This window comes from Otolemur garnettii, unplaced genomic scaffold, assembly GCF_000181295.1.
Source record: "Otolemur garnettii isolate 467f Iridium unplaced genomic scaffold, OtoGar3 scaffold00146, whole genome shotgun sequence".
In the NCBI taxonomy this organism is placed as follows: Eukaryota; Metazoa; Chordata; class Mammalia; order Primates; family Galagidae; genus Otolemur; species Otolemur garnettii.
Window position 1 is genome coordinate 458,521 of NW_003852541.1, and position 20,712 is coordinate 479,232.

The window sequence follows — 20,712 nt, forward strand, 5'->3', positions numbered from 1 at the left end:
AAAAAAAAAAAAAAAACCAAAAAAACAAACAAAAGCAATGATAGGTCTGTAACTCAGGAAATACTGGAATAATGTACACTGAAGTGTGTGTTTTGGAAGTGCCTTGATATCATAGGACAATTTCTGGACTAGCCTACTGGCTTTTTGGGATCTGCATTAAGCAGCCTGTGGGTGATCTTAGGCAGGTCCTCATCTCTCTCTGGGCCTCTGGTTTCCTACCATGTGGTAAAGAGATGGGGCTTGGAGATCTTAGTGGAGTACAAGAGATTACTCCATTGTACCAGGTCACAATTTCCCTGTTTTTTAAGTATTAACTTTCTTAGATTAGAATACTGTGTTTGAACAGATAGTCCCCAGTTTAAAAAAAGAAAAAAGAGGCGGCACCTGTGGCTCAGTGAGGAGGGCACTGGGCCCATATACCGAGAGTGGCGGGTTCAAACCCAGCCCCAGCCAAACTGCAACAAAAAATAGCTGGGCATTGTGGCGGGCGCCTATAGTCCCAGCTACTCAGGAGGATGAGGCAAGAGAATTATGTAAGCCCAAGAGCTGGAGGTTGCTTTGAGCTGCGATGCCACAGCACTCTACCAAGGGCGACAAAGTAAGACTCTGTCTCTAAAAAAAAAAAGAAAAAAGTGAGAGACTTTATTTAACAAATGCAATCCGAGTAACCTAATTCTTTGGTACCCTCAACAAATCCCAAACAATAAGAAAAAGAGAAAGAAAAATTCAGAGAAAATGAAATTATTTGGTTAAAGTTAAAAAAGAAAAGAAAAAAGATGTTGTAAAACCTCCTTAGTTAACCCCTAAGAGTCTGCTATCCCTGACATTTAAAATTGGTGAAATCTAAAGAAGAGATGTTTCCTATGTTAATTCTTGGTCCTTGAAAATTGTGTGTATGTGGAGGAGAGAAAGCCTGCTTGGGAGGGCTATGAAGTTAGGTAGAGAACATTGGTAAAGACTTAGCGCTGTAGAGGCCAGTCCTTGTAATGACTGAAGTGTGAACTGGGGACATGTCACATTCTCCTGCAGCAAGTGACAGTTGTTCAAAATGTGGATCTCACAGGAGGGTACAAGCAGTCAGATGCTGTTGCCTTTCCATTAATTCCAGTGCCAGCAATTTCACAAGAATGTTTCTGAAAGAGAGCATGTGGGGTTTTTGTTTTGTTTTGTTTTGTTTTGTTTTAATAGGATTTGAAGGCTCATTCTCATTTACTTTTTACATGCTTAGAACTGTGAAACTGCATAGCTAATGTGAAATTTGCACACTTACAGAAACTGGCCAGGAAATGTGTTTGTATAAACATGTAACAGATGCTGTTAGGGCACCCTACCGCAAGGATTAACTGTTGACAGTTGTTAGTATATTGTGGTCAATCAAAATATACCAAAAAAGATTAAGTGTTTATCTTATCTACATTGCAATTGTGGATAATTATTATTTTTTATTTCTATTAATATAAATCATTTGTTTTATAATAAGTCTGCTTCACTTTTGTGAGAAAATATTTTTAGTTTGTCAAAGAACTTGTGTAATCTTAAATTTAGGTTTTGGTCTTTGAGCTATACATTTTTTAGTAAATAATGCTTCAGTTTTTTCCTCAAAGACTTGATATTTACAGCAGTGAAAATCCATTTATTTCCTATCAAGAAATCTCCCTGCAAAACCAGCTGACGAAGCTCAGAAACACAGACAACAGTATGAAGAAATGGTGGTTCAGGCCAAAAAACGAGGTAATGGAATTCACACGTGCGGTTACATAAGGTGGCATGAGATTTTGTGTCTTTCTGAGCATTTTCTTTTTGCCTTTGGAGTCATAGAACCTGAACTTTGCCTAACTCTTTAATTCTTTAAAATGTATAATTTTCAGCTCAGCGCCCATAGCACAGTGGTTACTACATCAGCCACATACACTGAGGGTGGCAGGTTCGAACCTGGCCCAGGCCTGCCAAACAATAATGACAACTACAACAACAACAAGAAAAAAAATAGCTGGGTGTTGTGGCGGGCGCCTGTAGTCCCAGGTCCTTGGGAGGCTGAGGCAAGAGAATTGGTTAAGCCCAAGAGTTTGAGGTTGCTGTGAGTTGTGACTCCTCGGCACTCTACCCAGGTCAACACAGTGAGACTCTCAAAAAAAAAAAGAAATTTATAGTTTTCGATCAAAAGTGCATGCTTCTATTCATTCATGGTAGCTTTATTCAAGAAAATAACACCTTGGGCTTAGCACCTGTAGCTTAGCAGCTAGGGCGCCAGCCACATATACCGGAGCTGGCGGGTTCGAACCCAGCCCAAGCCTGCCAGACAACAATGACAACTACAACAACAACAACAACAACAACAACAACAACAACAAAAGTAGCCAGGTGTTGTGGCGGGCACCTGTAGTCCCAGCTACTTTGGAGGCTGAGGCCAGAGAAGCACTTTACCAAGAGTTAGAGGTTGCTATGAGCTATGGTGCCATGGTACTTTGCCAAGGGGTGACACAATGAGATTCTGTCTCAAAAAGGGAAAAAAAAAAAAGAAAATAACATCTTGAACTTAGGTGAGAAAAGAGACAGTACAGGATAAAAATACTAGAGAAAGCATTAGTTAATAATGACATGCAAAATTTCTTTCCCTCTCCGGGCTGTTTTCTATATTTACAAGAAGATGTGATCAGATTTGATAAAATTCTTTACAACACCTAAAAAACTGTTTTCGTAGATATTTAAAAAGTATATATTAATATAATAAAATGTGATATATATGTACAATGGAATATCATTCAACCTTTAAAAGAAAGGAAATTCTGACTCATGCTACAACATGGGTGAATCTTGAAGATAATAATACCCTTGTGAGATAGGCAGTCACAAAGGGACAGATACTGTGTGATTCCACTTAGGTGAGGCCCTGAGAGTAGTAAAATTTATAGATAGAGAAAGTACGATGGTGGCTGCCAGTGGCTGCAGGGGAAGGGTGGATGGGAAAGTTAGCGTTTTGTGGGTACAAAGCTTCAGTTTGAGGAAACTAAGTTACGGTGATGGTGGTGACGGCTGCATAGCAATATGCATGGAGTTCATACCACTGAACTGTATTTAAAATAGTTAAGATGGTACATTTTACATGTATTTTATTGCAATAAAATAGTGTATACAAACTAAATATGTGGTATTTCTCAGTTACTATTCATACATTGAGTAATGCTCCAGCTGTGAGAAATCAGCATGGCAGTTACACTGGGAAGGGGAATGGGCAGATTTTGTTTCTGGTGTCTGGGTGACTTACGTTGTTTTGATGGCTTCATTGGTTTCTCTATTTTGTGTTAGTTGAATTGCATTCCTCTTTGTTCACTTTTGTGTCTGCATGTTATACCGAAAAGGCTTGTCAGAAAGGAGACTATGCCTAAGGATTCTAAAATCCGTGGAGTATGAAGTGAATCTTGAGAGATGAAGTTTGCTCTACTTTAGTGTCATTTTCCTGGTGCTTTTGCGGTGTGACTATTTAAGAAAAATCACCTAGGTTAAAAATAGTGGCTGTTAGTTAATAGATGTGTTTTTTTCCTTTTTAATTGTGATTTCTAGAGCTGAAAGAAGCCCAGCGGAGGAAAAAGCAACTGGAAGAAAGGTGCAGAGTAGAGGAAAGCATTGGCAACGCTGTTCTTACTTGGAATAATGAAATTTTACCTAACTGGGAAACAATGTAAGAAATGACAGAGTGGGTACTGCAGATCTTTTCTTTCTGGAATCTGTTGGTTGCAGCATCACCATTATAGCTCAGAGAAAACCTTCAATGTAGTAAGTTCAAGTTGCAGAGTCTCCCTTCACTTCTGCCTTGGTTCAGCCCTTGCTCTCCCTTTCCTAGATACTGTGCCAGCCTCTTCCCCTTCTTTGCAGTTCATCTTCTACTCATCTGCTGAGCCATCTATCTTTCTTTTCTTTCTTTCTTTTTTTTTTTTAAGAGAAGGAGTCTCATTTTGTCACCCTTGATAGAGTACTGTGGCATCACAGCTGACAGCAACCTCCAACTCTGGGGCTACAGGCGTCTGCCACAATGCCCGGCTATTTTTTTTGCAGTTTGGCCAGGGCCGGGTTTGAACCCACCATTCATTACAGCTCACAGCAACCTCTAACTCTCCTGCCTCAGCCTCCCAAGTAGCTGGGACCACAGACGCCTGCCACAACGCCCGGCTATTTTTTGGTTGCAGCCGTCATTGTTGTTTGGCGGGTTCGGGCTGGATTTGAACCCGCCACCTTAGGTTTATGTGGCTGGCGCCTTAGCCGGTTGAGCTACAGGCGCCGAGCCATCTTTCTAAAGCACAAGTCTGTGTCACTTCCCCACTTGAAATTCTCGCAACTTCCTATGATTCTCAGTGTAAAATTTAAATCCTTGGTTTAACTAGCGGGACCCCTTTCAAGATGGTTTGCCCTCCCTCTGCATCTTCACCCCTCATTTCTCCTCTGCTTGGATAGATCCTTCTCCCCAGGGAGTTGCCTAGACATGTTGCTCAGGGCCTTTGTATGTTCCCTTCCTGATGCTCTTGCCCTACATGTCTTGTCCTGCTAACTCTCTCCTGTGTGGTTTTTGTTTTGAGACAGAGTCTCACTCTGATGACTAGGCCCAAGTGCATTGGGTGGCTCACAGCAACCTCAGACTCCTGGGTTCAGGCAATTCTCCTGTCTCAGCCTCCTGAGGGGTTGGGATTACAGCCTGACATGATGACTGGCTAAGTTTTCTATCTGTAGTAGAGATGGGGTCTCACTCTTGCTCAGGCAGGTCTCAAACTCCTGAGCTCAAGTGATCCTCCTGCCTTGACCTCTCAGAGTGCTGGGATTACAGGCGTGAGCATTGTACCCTGCTTCTCCTGCATGTTCTTTAAAGCTTAGTCTTTCTCAGGGAAGACTTGCTGCCCCCATCCTGGCTGGAAGTGACTGTGGAAGTCTCCTCTGGGAATACTTCTCTGGGCAGCTGTCTGCTCAAGCTTGTCCTCTTCCCTCTGAGGGTGGAGGCCAGGTCTTCTTTGGTGACAACCCCCAGTATCAGTGGAGTGTGTACCCAGCAAGGTTTGGCAGCTCCTGTCATCTTTACATCTGAGAGACAGCAATAGGTCTGGTTTTCTTCCTGTGAGTTCAGAATGGGTAGAGGCCAGATTGTGGGCAGTAGTCCCAGGGCTGTACACAAAAGCACCCAGCAAGCTTGGATGCCAGCTTTCCTGTGCTCTTGCCCCACATGTCAGAAAGTTGGAGACTCACTTATGACACTCACCAGGTTGTCACTTAAACTGTAGAAGTCAGATGGCCCTTCTAAGGGTCTTCACCAGGAAAATAAAGTCTGAGCCTGCCCTCAAAAGGCTTGTTGCTGGCAGGAAGCATTTCACGCTTTTTCTTAAATAGGACCCGGTAGCAACAGTAGAGCTTCTCAGAACCTTTGCTGCTCTGAGAGGTCAGGACCCACCCTGGTCTACCCTACAGTGTTCTGTGTTTGGTGTGATCTGAGTGCACACATCCCACTTATTGCTCACAACGTCCTCTTGATTTGATTTCTTTCTTTCTTTCTTTTGTCTTTCTTTTTGTCTTGCTTTCTTTTTCTTTCTGTCTGTCTTTCTGTCTTCTTCTGTCTTTCTGTCCATCTGTCTTTCTTTCTGTCTTTCTGTCTCTCTTCCTCTCTGTCTGTCTGTCTTTCTTCCTTTCTGTATTTCTGTCTGTCTTTCTGTCTTTTTCTTTCTTTCTATCTGTCTTTGTATCTTTCTGTCTGTATTTCATTTTCTGTCTTTCTTTCTGTCCGTCTTTCTGTCTTTTTCTGGCTTTCTTTCTGTCTGTCTTTCTGTCTTTCTATTTTTCTGTCTCTTTTCTTTCTTTGTGTCTTTCTTTCTTTCCTTTTTCTTTCTTTTCTCTGCTCTGCTCTTCTCCTCTCCTCTCCCCTCCCATTCCCTCCCTTCTCCTCCCTTCTCCTCTCTTTGTTGCCCCCAGTAGAATACTTTAGCATCATAGCTCATAGTAACCTCAAACTCTTGGACTCAACACAATCCTCTTGTCTCAGTTTTTTATTTTTAGTAGAAATAGGGTCTCCCTTTTGCTCAGGCTGGTCTCAAACTCTTGAGCTCAAACAGTCCACCTGCCTCAGCCTCCCAGAGTGCTTGGATTACAGGTGTGAGCCACTGTGCCCAGTCATGCTCTTGATTTTAGAGAAGATTGTACAGAGGTTCAGAGAAGAAAAGTAATTTGCCCCATATTCCACAGGTAAGGGTGAAATTAGGATGAAACCTGGTTACTGCAGCCTCAAAGCCTGTCTCCCCCACTGTGCTGCATTCAGGAGCACTGGGAGAGTCTGTAGAACCTTTACCTTCTGCAGTCTTTTGGCAGTGTGTGTTCATTGAGACCAGCAGTCCTAAACATCTTTGTGCAGTTCAGAATGTTCTGAATCAGCAGAGTTCTTCTCCACAGTTAATTTGGGAGCTCACACCTATGTGTGCAGTAGTCTGGTGGCTGTCAGGGCTCGGCTCTCAGCCCACCTCTCGGGGTCCTTGGGGTCTTCCTTCTACCTCAGCTCTGCAGGGGCACTGCTTCCCACTCCTCACCTGGACACAGCGATTTGCACTTTCTGTAGGAGGCCAGGAAATTTCTTGTTTCTATGTTTTCTACTCAGAAATGTCTTCCCATCATTCATGTGCTTAAATTGCTACCAGTTATTTAGAATTTGGTCCAGAATAGTGCCCTGGGCCCTCTGGTTTGTTCTTTTCCCTGCTGTGCTGTACCCTTCAACACCTGTCGCTATAGTCGCCCAGTGAAAGGGAATTGTTGATCTGATCTTTAACAGAATGCTGGCCTGTTAGTTCCCTGAGGCCAAGGGCTGTGCCTTATGTAATTGTGCATCCTTACTCCTGGTAGTTTGGGGCCAGATAGACAACTATTTACTTGTGGAAAACCAACTCTTAAACTCATGCTTCCATTTTTATCCAGGTGGTGCTCTAGAAAAGTTCGAGATTTATGGTGGCAGGGAATCCCTCCAAGTGTGAGAGGCAAAGTCTGGAGCTTAGCCATTGGCAACGAGTTAAATATCACCCACGGTGAGTGGCTTGCATGATCCTAGGCCTGGGGAATTGATTCCCTGGGTCCTGTGGCCTTTTCTGTCCCTTCTGCCCTTTTGGGAAGAATGGCAGCCATTGCCATGAAGCTGTGTCTTTTGAGAGCCCAGGTGGTTGTGTCTTTGAGGAGAGGGGGCAACTGGGAGGCCTGGGTTTAGTCCTAGATGCTTCAGTTACTTGGTAGTTCAGAACAAAAGCCTAGATAAAGGGGTTAGTGGAGATGGGTCTTATCATCAGCATGAGGTACCATAGGATCACTTATCAAAGTCCTGTTTAGGCCAGCCTTGACTATGACATGAATATGATCATAGGCAGAGGCAGTGGCTCTTTCCATGGAGACCTTTTTTTTTTTTTTAGTAGTCTCTCTTTGTTGCCCTTGATAGAGTGCCGTGGTGTCACAGCTTATAGCAACCTGAAACTCTTGGGCTTAAGTGATTCTTTTGCCTCAGACTCCCAAGTAGCTTGGACTACAGGTGCCCAACCACAACGCCCAGCTATTTTTGTTGTTGTTGTATAGTTGTCGTCGTTTTAGCAGGCCCGGGCTAGGTTCAAACCCATCAGCCCCAGTGCATATGGCCAGTGCCCTAACCACTTAGCTATAGGCACCGAGCCTTTTCATGGAGATATTTATTATACTAGGGGTATCTGTTTTTTTTGTGGGAGTTTTTTTTATGGGACAACTTCCTGTGCTAGGACTGGGGTCTTTAGCCTCTGGTATCTTAAGTCTGGGAGGTTGTATGTGAACTGTGCTTGCCATTCTCACTCAGTCTGTATCTCTTCTATCAGATGGAATTCACTTATGGTGTGTGCCAAGCTCTCCCCAGGGCTCTGTGTGGCCACAGTGAAATAAGCACCAGGAGCCCACAGGCTTCCAATCAACTGCTTAGTCAGTGGTAGTTGTTTCTTCTTATTTCTGTCTCCCTGCCTGCACTTGAAGCTGCAGAAGGACAGGGACGCCTCCCTGTTGTTCTGTCAGGCATCCAGAACTGCCTCATGGAGTTGATGATGCAGTTTCAACTCTGGTGAAGGCCTTTGACTTTAAAACAGATTAATTTGTATTTTCCCTCTCTTAGTTGGGGTTTTGTTGCTGTATTTATCTTGAAGAGCATCAGCTGTTGGTTGGGTACTTAATGAATACTGTGCAGCGGGACCCTGAGGAGGGAACATGGGAGCAGTGAACTGCCTCCAGAACACCTTTTGGCTAATCCATATCTGCCAGAAATTGATTTTAACATTCGTACATAAGAAGATGTATGATGTTTAACTTACTGATTTTTTAAAAGCATCCTCAGAATTTGAGGTTTGAAGAAATTGCTGAACATGTATTTTAGTCCATGTTCTTGAAAATTTCTAAACTCTGTCAGTAACCCTGTCTGTACAAATTGAATGTAAGACACAGTACTTTGTGTGTCTGTGTGTATTTTACAGTTTTGGTTCTCTCTGATGACTAGGTTGCTTGCTTTCTTTTTTTTTTTTTGGCAGTTTTTGGCTAGGGCCGGTTTGAACCCACCACCTTTGGTATAGGGGGCTGGCGCCCTACTCCCTGAGCCACAGGCACTGCCCTGGGTTGCTTTCTTAAAATTAAAACCTTCTGTGGGCCATATTGTAGTAGGTTGGGCTAAATAGCTAATTAAATAATAAGTTGCATGTCTTGAATGTTTGTCTAAAGCCTGCATTTGGCTCTTTTTGTTTAAACTGTGTCTGTTTTCTGTGATTAACTGGTTAATGTCAGTGGCCCCAGTAGAACTCATACTCAGGAGCCTGGGTCCTCATCTGCTGTGCTCTCTGCTTTGTCATTGTGCCAGTTTAGGTCTCTGCACATGGCAGACTCTCAGGAAATATTTGTTGAGTGAATGAATGACACATTATTGGGTCCTACTTAATTTTTTTTTTTTTTTTTTGAGACAGAGACCTACTTTGTTGCCCTCGGTAGAGTGCCATGGTATCACAGCCTCGTGCCTCAGCCTCCCAAGTAGCTGGGACCACAGGCGCCCACCACGAGGCCCAGCTTTCTTTTTTTTTGTTACAGTTGTCATTGCTGTCCTGTCCAGCCAGGGCTGGGTTTGAACCTGCCACCCTCAGTATATGGGGCTCGTGCCCTACCCACTGAGTCACGGACGCTGCCCGGTCCTACTTAGTTTTACTTTTACCACATCTCCATACTCATGTAAGAACACAAATGATCTTGGATTCCAGTTGTTGAGTACTAGGGATCATGTTAGGTTCTTCACTTGCATGCCTGATTTAATAGACTGTGATCTTGCCCTCATTTTTCTCCTTTTTTTTGAAACAAAGTCTCACTCTAGAGTGCAGTGGCATCAGCCCAGCACACAGCAACCTCAAACTCCTGGGCTCAAGTGAAACTCTTGGGTCAGCCTCCCGAGTAGCTGAGACTATAGTAGCCTGCCACAATGCCTGGCTAAGTTTTCTATTTTTAGTAGAGATGGGTTCTCGATCTTGCTCAGGCTGGTCTCCAACTCTTGACCTCAAGCGATCCTCCCACCTCAGCCTTCCAGGATGCGAGGATTACAGGTGTGAGACACTGTACTTGGCCTCCATTTTCCTCTTGGGAACATTTAGCATACTGAAAAGGCAGGGTACTATACATCAGGCCTCAAGGCTAGTATGTGTAGGATCAGAATTATGATTCTAGCCCTAGTTGATTCTGAAGCCTATATTTTGACTTGGAAAGCCCCAGAGTTTTGTTCTTTTTGTTTATTCATTTGGAAAGTTACTGAAAGTCACCCCAATAGTACTATTAAAACTTTGCTCTTAAGAGAGAGAAAGAAGGAGGGAGGGGTGGGGAAAAGGAAGAACAGAGAGAGGGAAGGAGGGAGGGGCTGTGGTCTTGGTGTAGGATACACATTTTGGGGGGCAAGACATGATTGTTAGAGGGACTTTACCTAACAAATGCAATCAGTGTAACCTGGTTTCTTGTACCTTCAATGAATCCCCAACAACAACAACAAAAACAAAAAAAAACACTTCATTCTTGCCTATGTAAGTCTTGAACTTTGAAATTGGGCCAGGGTATCTGGGAAGAAGTTGTAGCTGTTTTAACTGCTACCCCAGCCCAGCCCACCCCAAAATATGCGCCAATAAAACCATGATGGAGAGTTTTTTGAAACTCTGACACTTTTTTACCTGGAGGCAGCTGGCTGCCGAATTCTTTATGTGGGAAGTGGTTCCCTCATGGTCACGGTCACATAGTGGCTTTTACCCATTTCCTGCCAAAAAGACCAAAGCCTGGCTTGCCTCATGGAGGCTAAGGGCAGGAAAAGCTTCCCTGGGTACTCTAGCCATGAGCTCAGAGCACTTCCAGATTAGTTGTAGAGCAATGGCGCTGAGGTGCTGCCTGTGAACAGTGATGCTGTGAAACTGCACTTCATGACCACCGTAGATTGTAAGTTGGATCCTTTATAAGTCTAGAACAAGGGACATTAATCAAGATGTTACTTGTTGGATTATAATGTTATTAGAACTTGAGTTACATGTTGATAAAATAGCATACAGAAGGCAAGTGTTCACTACTTTATTTTCCGAAAGTAATGATGGAAAAAAATCAAGTTGATGAAAATTCTGTGGGTGGCTGCAGTTAAAGTTTCTGATTGACTAGTGATTATTAATGCTCTGAAATAACTGGGAGCTGGAAAGCATCAAAAGCCAAAGGAACAGGAGGCAGCTGGGACTGGATGGGGAGGGAATCAGGGCTCTGAGCAAGAACTTCGAGGGGCAGCTCGGTGCCTGTGGCTCAAGCGGCTAAGGTGCCAGCCACATACACCCAACGTGGCGGGTTTGAATCCCCAGCCCGGGCCCGCCAAAGAACAATGATGGCTGCAACCAAAAAATGGCCAGGCGTTGGGGCGGGCGCCTGTAGTCCCAGCTACTTGGGAGGCTGAGGCAGGAGACTCACTTGAGCCCAGGAGTTGGAGGTTGCTGTGAGCTGTGAAGCCATGGCACTCTACCCAGGGGGGATAGCTTGAGGCTCTGTCTCCAAAAAAAAAAAGAACTTGGAGGGGTCAGTCTCCATTGTTGCTGCTTGAAGAAGAGTGGGGCATGTACATACCCATGGAGCTCTGTGCAAACTAGTATGTTTTGTGAGCATGAACTGTTACTTAACTCCTACAAAACTACCTAGAGAAGAACTATCAAATAAATTCTAAATGTGGAGATTTTGTGACTGTCATGATCCTTCTCTGCTAGCAAGAGTCCTTATTTATTTAGTTATTCTTTGGCTGTGGCTGGGTTTGAACCTGCCACCTCCAGCATATGGGACTGGTACCTTACTCCTTTGAGCCACAGGTGTCGCCCAAGAGTCCTTATTTTTGAAGCCACTGGCCATTCCTGGGATCTGCTCCCACCCCTGTTTCACTCCAGGCAGCATGAATAGGAGGCCTGTGCCAGACACAGAGCAATTCCATCATGTCTTTAATTTGAAACCAGATGGTTTTCTGCTGCTCCTTTCCTCCTCTCTTCATTAGTCAGATGCTCACTGGTCACAGTGCTCTGGATCAAGTCTTCTGTGGTTTGTTCTGGATGCAGAGGTGAGCAAGAGACCTTCATAGGTGCTCAGTCTGGTAGAGGCAATGGACAAATAACAAATCAAGACAAGATAGTTTTGTGGGTGGGTTATATAATAGAGGTAAATACCAGGCCTAGTGGTATTCTGTATGTTCTTTCTTTGTACACGGCTATGTCTTTAACCAATGGAAATACTTCCAGGCCAGATTGAGGGGGAATTGTCTAAGTAACCTATTTAGTGTGCAATGAACCCTATTATAATTGAACTTAAATATTTGAAGGAGATAGTAGTATGTTTTCTGGTATTTGTGAGGAAAAATACTCATATACTTACAAAAGACTTAACCAGAGGCTTTTTTTTTTTCAGAACTTTTTGACATCTGTCTTGCCCGAGCCAAGGAGAAGTGGCGGTCCCTGAGCACGGGAGGTTCTGAAGTGGAGAGTGAAGGTATGGACCTTTCTCAGTCCAGTGTGCTGCTTTGGGTAGTTGTGTGTGGCATCCTTTGTTACATAGCAAAGTGCACAGCACTACATTTGTGGGCAAAGTGGATTCTACAAATTCATGGGAAAGGGGGTTTTTGAGACAAAAATTAAAGGAAAAAAACTTTTATATGAAATAGAACATACCAGTTCCTGAGAGGTTTTTATATCCTAATGTGTTAGAGGGCTGGTCGTAACCAGTTTCTTTTCCATAAAAGCTGTTGACATGATTTGTGATAACCTGACACCTGGGATTGGTTTACTGTGGACTTGTAGGGGATCATTGGAATGACTTCCAAAGAAGCAGGAGCACTGAGAAGTGCTAGATGATGCTTTTAGGATTTTTTATAATGCTCAAGAATGATGACTTCTGTTGGCCAAGAAGTATGTTTTTAATTGATCTTTTTTATTGTCTTTGTGACATTAGAATTCAAAAAATATAAAGCAAGTTATTCCTGAGTATTTGTTAGAAGTATTACACAGCGTAGTGCTGTAATAGCTCCTAAACATACTGTTTATGCCAATAATGTTTGAGATCACGTAAGGATTTTTTTTTTCTTTAAATGGTTGGAGTTTGTGTGTATTCTCCTGCTTATCCTTATTTTCCTCTGATTGTCGTTGATGAACAGTAATCAGATTAGTAAATCAAATTAGATTTTGATTTCAGACTCTAGAAAATATCAATGAAAATATCTAGAAAATAACAATGATCTAACTGGTGCCATAGGAATTTTCATTCCCTAATATAAGAAACTCTATAAATTGTTTTGTACTCTGAAGGTGGACTCTTTCTTATGTCAAGATGTAATTAGGTCAGTATACTTATAGAGAACTTCTTTGTTTCATTTCTATAAAACTTCAAAGCCTCCTAATTATACTACACATTCTGCCACTGATAAGTGTAATGACTTTTGACATCTTCTGGCAGATGCTGGGTTTTCAGCAGCAGACAGAGAAGCTAGTCTGGAACTTATTAAACTGGACATTTCTAGAACATTTCCTAATCTCTGCATTTTCCAGCAAGTAAGTGGTGGTGATTTGTTGTTTTCAAGCATGTTTTATCTAAAATTCATAGATGTCAAACTGCATGTATTTGTAATCAAGTTCAAAAGTACTTAGGTATTTAGAGAGTGGGAATAAGGGTATGGTGAGTCTTACTGTTAATACATTTATACTTTTTCAAATAATTGTAAACTGATCCTTTACAACAAATATTTAATATGGCCATACTTTTCCTTTTAAAGATGTTCCTGTCCTTTTGAGGAGCCTCTGAAGGTCTAGCACAGGAAAGGCCCTGTGGGCGCCCTTGCCTGGCAAGGCTTTCCTCAGTGCTCTTCTGTCTTCAGCATTGTGCTTAGCAGCAGCACCCACTGGGCAGGATGATTGCCGTGTGATTTGCTTTGGCTTCTATGAGCCCAGTGTGGCGAGCCTGATGGAGAAAGGGAAATTATTGGCAGCCTTGGTGTAGCCAGGGCAGGTGGCTGAGCAGAGGTGATGGGGATTCTAAGCAGGTGTTCCCAGTGACGTCACTAGGAACACTGTGGAAGATAAGACACATTCCTTCGATGGCAGTAAGAGTGGAATGGAGCCTCTCCGTGGGCATTTGAACGTAAGACAAGGCTACCAGCAGAAGGTTGTAGAGTCCTCTGACCAGAGCTGTTCGAACACGTTCTTCAACCCTGTGGACGTTTATCTAGGCATCTTATTTGGCCCCTCATCCATTCTATAGTGGGTCGTTCTAGAAGGTCCTCCTTTAGGAATACCTGGCATCTGTCCCTTCTCTCTCCTCACTGCCTCAGTTTAGCTCACACTCTCGTCTTTGTGGTTCACTGCCCCAGCCTCCGCTCAGCTCTTCTTTTCACCTCATTGCCTCTAGAACAGACTTGGAATTTCTAGTCTTGACACTGTCATGCCCAGGTTGCTAAAATCATGCCTTTTAACTAGTAAAGGGTGGTGGAATAAATTAGAACAAATCAGTTAAGTGGCCACTAGAATGACAGGCCTGGAGATGTCGAGGCTAGGTAGGCTTAGCAGGACTGTGGTTGTGTCCAGGCACTTTGACAGCACAGGTCAGGTCAGGTCAGGCTCCTTCTTGTGGTGGTGTGGGGCTGGGGTGGGGTGGTCGAGGGTGGACAGCGGGGGAGGGCTCAGGGGTGGGAATCACGAGGGAAGGAAGCTGCTGTCACACTGTGCTTAGGTTTCAATAGCAGTGTAATTGGAGAACAGGTGGTGCATTCCAGGCAGAGGATGAACTAGAATGGAAGCATCAAACAGCTGATAATTCAGGGAATCTCCAGTTCTTTTGGAAGAGAGAACTTTGCTAAAGGGATGAGAAGACATTGTTCAGATCCACATACCCTACTTACAAATGGTTGCTCTGTTCTAGGGTGGAAACCATCTGGGACAGGGGTGGAAATGAGTAAGCTTGCTCCCTGTTCTGGAGCAGGGAGTGCTAAGGGCAGAGCTCTGAGGCACACTTGCCCTCTAGGTGAGAAGGGCAGTCAGAGAGCCAGGATGGGGTCCAGGCCTCTGAGGGAGTAGCCATTTAGAGCTGGCAGCATTGAAGTTGGGCATCACATGTGCTTTTGGAGGGGAGGACTGATAAGAGGCTTTAGCTTCCAGGATCAGGGAGTTTTGCAGTGTGAGAATAACTCCATAAAGCAGGGGACACAAGAGCCTGAGTGTCACGGGTCCAGAAGATAGAGCACTGTGTCCTGCCAGCTGGTCACAGTGTCCTGGGTCTGCAGGCCCATCCTACCCCTTTACCCATTTCCTTTCTGCTCCGGTTGGCTCCTTGTGCCTGCTGGAGAGTCCTGTGGTTTTACTGCTGTGATGTGGGTCAACTCAGGGCACAGTGATGACCCCAGTGATGCCTGGTAGGATGTTCTTGTTCTCTTGCTTCCCCCAATCTCTAAATCCAGTCAGAAACATTCTTACTTGGGTCTTCAGAAATCTTCGCAAAAGAGAAAGAGAGCAAATCTGTAAAACTACTAGAAGGTTTTCGTAAACCCTGTGAGTGCTGCCCTGGTGTTGGGGCAGAAAGTTAACTCTGAGCAGCCTGTTTTCTCTGGAAAGAGCTCATCTTCTCCTGCCAGGCAGATTTCAGTTTTTCTGCTCATCTTTCTCCTCCCTAAGTCCAAAGTCCTCCTCCCTCCTGTACTCACAGTTCATGTTCCCCTCGCTGGGTTCTTGAGGAAGGCCCAGGCTCTATAGAAAGGTGTTTTACCTGTGATTTCAGACAGACTTGGGTTTGAGTCCCAGACTGCCTTCCTATTAGTTGTATGGCCTTGGGCAAATCACTTAGCACTTTTGAGCCTTAGTTTGTTATCTGTGCTGTGGAGGTGATCATACCAACCTCAGAGGGCTGTTGACAGTGCTTGGAACATGCCAATTCTAGTTATTATTATTATCTTTGAACATAATTTGAAACTCAAAGACAACTAAATTCAACCAAGGTTCAAGACTCATTTTGTGCCAGGCAGCCACAGAAGCATGAGTGTGATGACAGAGTGGCTGCAGCATCCGAGAGAGCTTGTATTCCTGACTTTTTAATCCAGTGTGGGATCTCACTTGAGACAGAGCCTCAAGCTGTCACCCTGGGTAGAGTGCTGTGGCACTACAGCTCACAGCAACCTCCAACTCCTGGGCTTAAATGAGTCTCTTGTCTCAGCCTCCCAAGTAGCTGGGACCACAGGCGCCCGCCACAACGCCTGGCTATTTTTTGGTTGCAGCCGTCGTTGTTTGGCGGGCCTGGGTTGGATTCGAACCCACCACCTTAGGTGTATGTGGCTGGCGCCTTAGCCACTTGAGCCACAGGTGCTGAGCCAAAAGTAGTTTAGAAATCTTTATAGTTAGCATTGATTAATGTGCTAAGAAGAAAGGGAAAATTCTGGGAGGACTGGTGTGAAGAAAGGGAGCAAATAACAGATAACAGCTAGAGCAGGATTTCCTAAAATTCCTCTTGAAGTGTTAGTTATGCAGGGCTCTTGAGGTGCCTGTGGTTAGAGATGTTTAGGAGTTTATGTGATTGTAAATCTTGAGTGCTTCTTGAGTAGACACAGAAGCCTGAGCACATGATAAAGCCCCACAGAAGCCCAGGCACAGCTTTTTCAATGAACCCCAGAATGTTTCTTATGGAACATATCTTAGGGACTCAGCTTCAGAATGTTGACCTTGAGAATCACTGGGTTATTGTCTGGGAGCAGAAAGATGTGTTCAGCAGAGGAGGGGGGGGTGAGTTCTAGGCTAGGGGTCTTTTGGACGGAGTTGGAGACAGAAGGCAGAGACGTTGCCTTTTCTTTCTGAGTTCCTTTGCATGTTTCTCCCTCAATCTGTGATTCCCAAGGTTCTAAATCTCATAAATGGGTAACATTAAAAAAAAAAAAAATTGCAGGGGGAGAGGGAAGTGTGGAGAAACAGAGATGTCCAAAACAAGTTAAAGGCTTTTAAAATAAGGAACTACCATCTCAGCACCAAGTGAGAAGGAAGGATATGATTACAGTGGTAGAAAATCTTTCAAGTTAAAAGCATTTAGCTTTAAGAAAAGTTCAATGTCATACTTGTATTTTTCTCAGTTAGCCTCCAGCTGGATAAGACTCTGCTATAGTCATACTAGTCCTTAAGTTGGCGTGTGGTGCCACTTCCGATCCCCATTCCCTACCCTCTCAGCCCCGGTGGTGTATTTTTGCACTCTCATTACTATTTTTTTTCTTTTGTCCCTCTGTGATTTGGAAATGTCTCTTTTTTTTCTTTTTCAATATATGAGAATGTGATGGTCCGTAGGGCATTCTTTTGTAAGCCACCTGTGGAGTGACTTCCCAGCCTCTTACTATGAGTGACTTTTATTCCCTATGTTAACTGGTAGGTACATGGTAGACATGGACAGTGAGTGTAATCTGGGCTAAGCCAGTCCTCTCATAGTGCCTTCAGACTTGCTAACATCAGTGTGAAGCATCTCTGCGCTTTTTCCTATACTCAGTTGGAAAAAAAATCCAACACTTAAAAACAGTTGCAGTAGCAAGTGGAAGTCATGGAGGGATGGGAGAACTGAGAGAATGAATGTTTGAAATAAAATGGTAGGGACAGGCTGGGTGTCGTGGTTCACGCCTGTAATCCTAGCACTCTGGGAGGCCAAGGCAGGTGGATTGGTGGTTTGGAATCAGCTTGAGGCAGAATAAGACTCTGTCTCTAAAAATAGCTGGGTGTTATGGCCGGCACCTGTAATCTCAGCTACTCAGGAGGCTGAGACAAGAGAATCGCTTGAACCCAAGAGTTTGAGGTTGCTGTGAGCTATGACAGCATGGCACTCTACCAAGGGCGACAAAGTGAGATTGCCTCAAAAAAAAAAAAAAAATAAAAAGGTAGTGACTAGAACTTAAGACTTAGAATGTACTTCCTAAACCTGCCATTCAGAACAACACAGAAGAAACAAAGAGAATGAAAAGCAAGGAGATAGGAGGTCAAGATGATGGGCACAGCTGGGAGACTGTCTGAATGATCATGGGCAGCCGCCTGCTTTGAAGGACTCTTGAGTCCTTGGCTCACCTGTTGAACTTTGAAGGGCACACAGCAGGAGCCACGTTAAGCACACTTTTCTAGGGTGATGCTCATACCTGACCACCAGCTTTTTTCAAAGCAGTTTTATAGATTAAGACTTTTAAATTTGAGAACTGGTAGTTAGTTTATTAAATTACATGGTGCGTATAAAGCTGCTAGCAAAATGCTTGGCTAATAATTCCCCTCTGAAAATAGCAGGTATGACTGGGCAGCAACAGCATCACGTGTTACCCTGGAAACTAACAATACTTATGCATGTGTTGTTTTTGGTGTGTTGATCTTTAGGGCGGTCCATACCATGACATGTTGCACAGTATTTTGGGCGCTTATACTTGCTACCGACCGGATGTGGGTTATGTAAGTCAAGTTTCTCCATATTTTTAATGTTACTATCTAAAAAGAAAGTCAGATATTATCCATCACAGTTTAGCTGTAAATGTCAAGTTGAATACCTTATTTATTTATTTATTTATTTATTTTGAGTAGTATGAAGCCTCATGGTAAATGAGTTGACTGAATTCTCAATTTCCTCATAAATGAAGCGACATGGCTGTTCTGTGACATGCAATCACATTTTAATTAGATGTGATTTTCACTTTTGCATGAGATTTTAAAAAGCTTTAAAAAAAAAGCTTTAATCATTTTAAAAGCAATAACCATTAAAAAAATGTTTTGCTGGTATTTCTGCAGCTTAGTAGGTGGGTATGTGTGTGTGCATGGTTTCAAATTAAGCCCACCAGGCTAGATATACATGTCTACAGCGCCAGGACACTCTACATGCTAAAGGGTAATATTTCAAATAAAGTATAGTAGGAGGGGCCTGGTTTATGGTTTTCCATTTGGGTGAGGTGTGGTGGGGACAGAAGGAAAACAGACCAAGTGCTGGTGTGGCAGAGTGGTGGCTCTGAGTAAGGGCAGTGATGGTGGACAGGTGGGGTGGCTGTGCAGATACCTCCAGCATGGGGGCCTTTCGGTTCCTCCACAGTAAAATCAACAAGACTGGGAAGAGCCAGTGGGGGAAGGAGGCTGAAGAGAAGTGGGTTAGAGGGTACAAACAAATAGTAAGATAGAAGGAATTGGTGTGATAGTAAAGTAAGGTGACTACTTAACAAAAATGTGTTGTACTCGGGTGTCCACCTTAAATATCCTGACTTATCTTGGTGCATTATATACGTGTAACACAATTTCACATGTACGTCATAAATTTGTACAAATAATAAAATAAAAGAGCTGCTCTGATCATACCTTTTTCTCCTTCCCTCAGGTTCAGGGCATGTCCTTTATAGCAGCAGTATTGATCTTGAACTTGGATACTGCAGATGCCTTTATTGCTTTTTCTAATCTTTTGAATAAACCCTGTCAAATGGCATTTTTCCGAGTGGATCATGGCCTTGTGAGTATTCTCTGTATACACACCCTGGGTATTATCTTTACACATCAAAAGTTGCCTAATCACTTGGTGGTAAAATAATACATTTTTCCTGTAGCAAGCGATATATAGGATAAATAACACTATAAGGTATAGGATTATTTGGGCTTTGTATTGAACTTAAATTTTAAAATGTGGTTAACAGCCATGTATATCAGTTGCTTAGTGCATTCTTTCGGAAAGACAGCACCTGTATTTCTGAAAATGTAGTCTTTAAATAAAGGAGGAGTGGCTCCTGCATGAACATACACACTTGTGTCAAAGTAGCAGTGTCCACTTTTAGGTCTGCGAGAAAGACATATAATTGCACTGTGTTGCTTATCATGGCATTGGGCCTCTGTTTCATGAAGCATGCTCACACACAGAGAAAGGAGGCTGTTTAAGATCGTGTTCCTTTATTAGAACAAAAGGCATCAGTTTGTTTAGTGTACGGCCGTCGCGGGATCTTTACTATACTGAATAAATGGAAGGAGTTCTGCCATCAGGCCTCTGTAGAGTCCAGATGAAGAAACGAGGCTCAGAATGATGGGCTTGTTCAAGACTTGAATCTGAAGACTGAGATTTGAATTCATTCTGGTTCCTAAGCCTTTTGTGTTCTTGCAGCCTAGAAGTCACTAATTTAACAAACTAATCGGTTTTTTTCCTCCCCCCACAAAACTTTTGTTAAACTTGTGGCTTATGGGGTGATATAAACTGGTAGAGTTCTTTTGCAAGACAATTTAGTATTAAGTCTCAATAGCTATAAATAGCATTGCCATGCGGTTCTGCTTGGTAGGAACCAATTCTAAGAAAGTAATAAATGCAGACAAAGAATTAGGCACAAAGATAAATAGTCATTACATAGTTATTTATAATTGTGAATATGAAAACAAAATAAGGTTATGGAGAATGCAGAATGGTAATTTAAAATCTGATGATATATCTAATACAATAGTGATGTTTGAAAAGAACTGTAATGTAGGAAAGTAAGATAAAATGTTAATTTTTTCAAAAGTATGTAAAATAAAACATAACACTATTTAACAGCTATCAAATTTAGCAATAAAAAGAAAGGAAATATACCACAAATTAGTAGTGATTATGGATGGATGTTTTTGGATTAGTGGTGTTTATGTATCCCCAAGTTTTCTACAATGAGTGTTTATGGGTGTTACTTTCATAATCAGTTAAAAACTTACCTTTCCAAGAAAGATAATGGTCAGAAATTGAAAAAAAAAATTCTAAGAAAAATTCTTACTCTTGAAATAACTCATTCATACTAATCTTTTATTGCCTATAATTTTAATTCCTGGATATGTTTAATTTTATCTTTTTATATATAATAAAATTATTTTATCTGAGTTTCTATTTTTGAAGATATACTCCAGCTTTCTCTTTGGAAACATATGATAAAAACTGTGCTTAGGAATTGTAGTTTATTTTTTAGGGAAAACTCATAAAACAGTAATGGTTTCTCCCCAGCAACATTGTTGACATTTGTGCCAGATAACTCTTGGTTGCAGGGCTGTCCTGTGTATTGGAGTTTGGAGGGTGGTTAGCAGTTAATGACAGTCCCCTACCCACCTCTATTTGTGACCATAAGATGTATCTTCAGGCTCGGCGCCTATGGCTCAACCGGCTAGGGCGCCAGCCACGTACACCTAAGGTGGCGGGTTCGAATCCCCA

The 20,712-nt window shown here is 42.9% G+C and overlaps 1 protein-coding gene across 2 annotated transcripts in view; it reads left to right on the forward strand.

The window, feature by feature from the left end:
• TBC1D14 (TBC1 domain family member 14) overlaps positions 1-20,712 on the forward strand; it is a 60,261-nt gene that overhangs the window by 16,463 nt on the left and 23,086 nt on the right. The window contains exons 4-10 of one of the 2 annotated variants that reach the window (XM_023518743.1): positions 1,649-1,731; positions 3,562-3,679; positions 6,937-7,043; positions 11,950-12,030; positions 12,991-13,085; positions 17,904-17,975; positions 18,883-19,011. In XM_023518743.1, the coding sequence (XP_023374511.1) occupies positions 1,707-1,731; positions 3,562-3,679; positions 6,937-7,043; positions 11,950-12,030; positions 12,991-13,085; positions 17,904-17,975; positions 18,883-19,011 (627 nt within the window). In that variant the 5' untranslated portion in view covers positions 1,649-1,706. Of the gene's footprint in view, positions 1-1,582; positions 1,732-3,561; positions 3,680-6,936; positions 7,044-11,949; positions 12,031-12,990; positions 13,086-17,903; positions 17,976-18,882; positions 19,012-20,712 lie in introns of those variants that run through there. The other variant, XM_012810984.2, reaches the window with a different exon arrangement.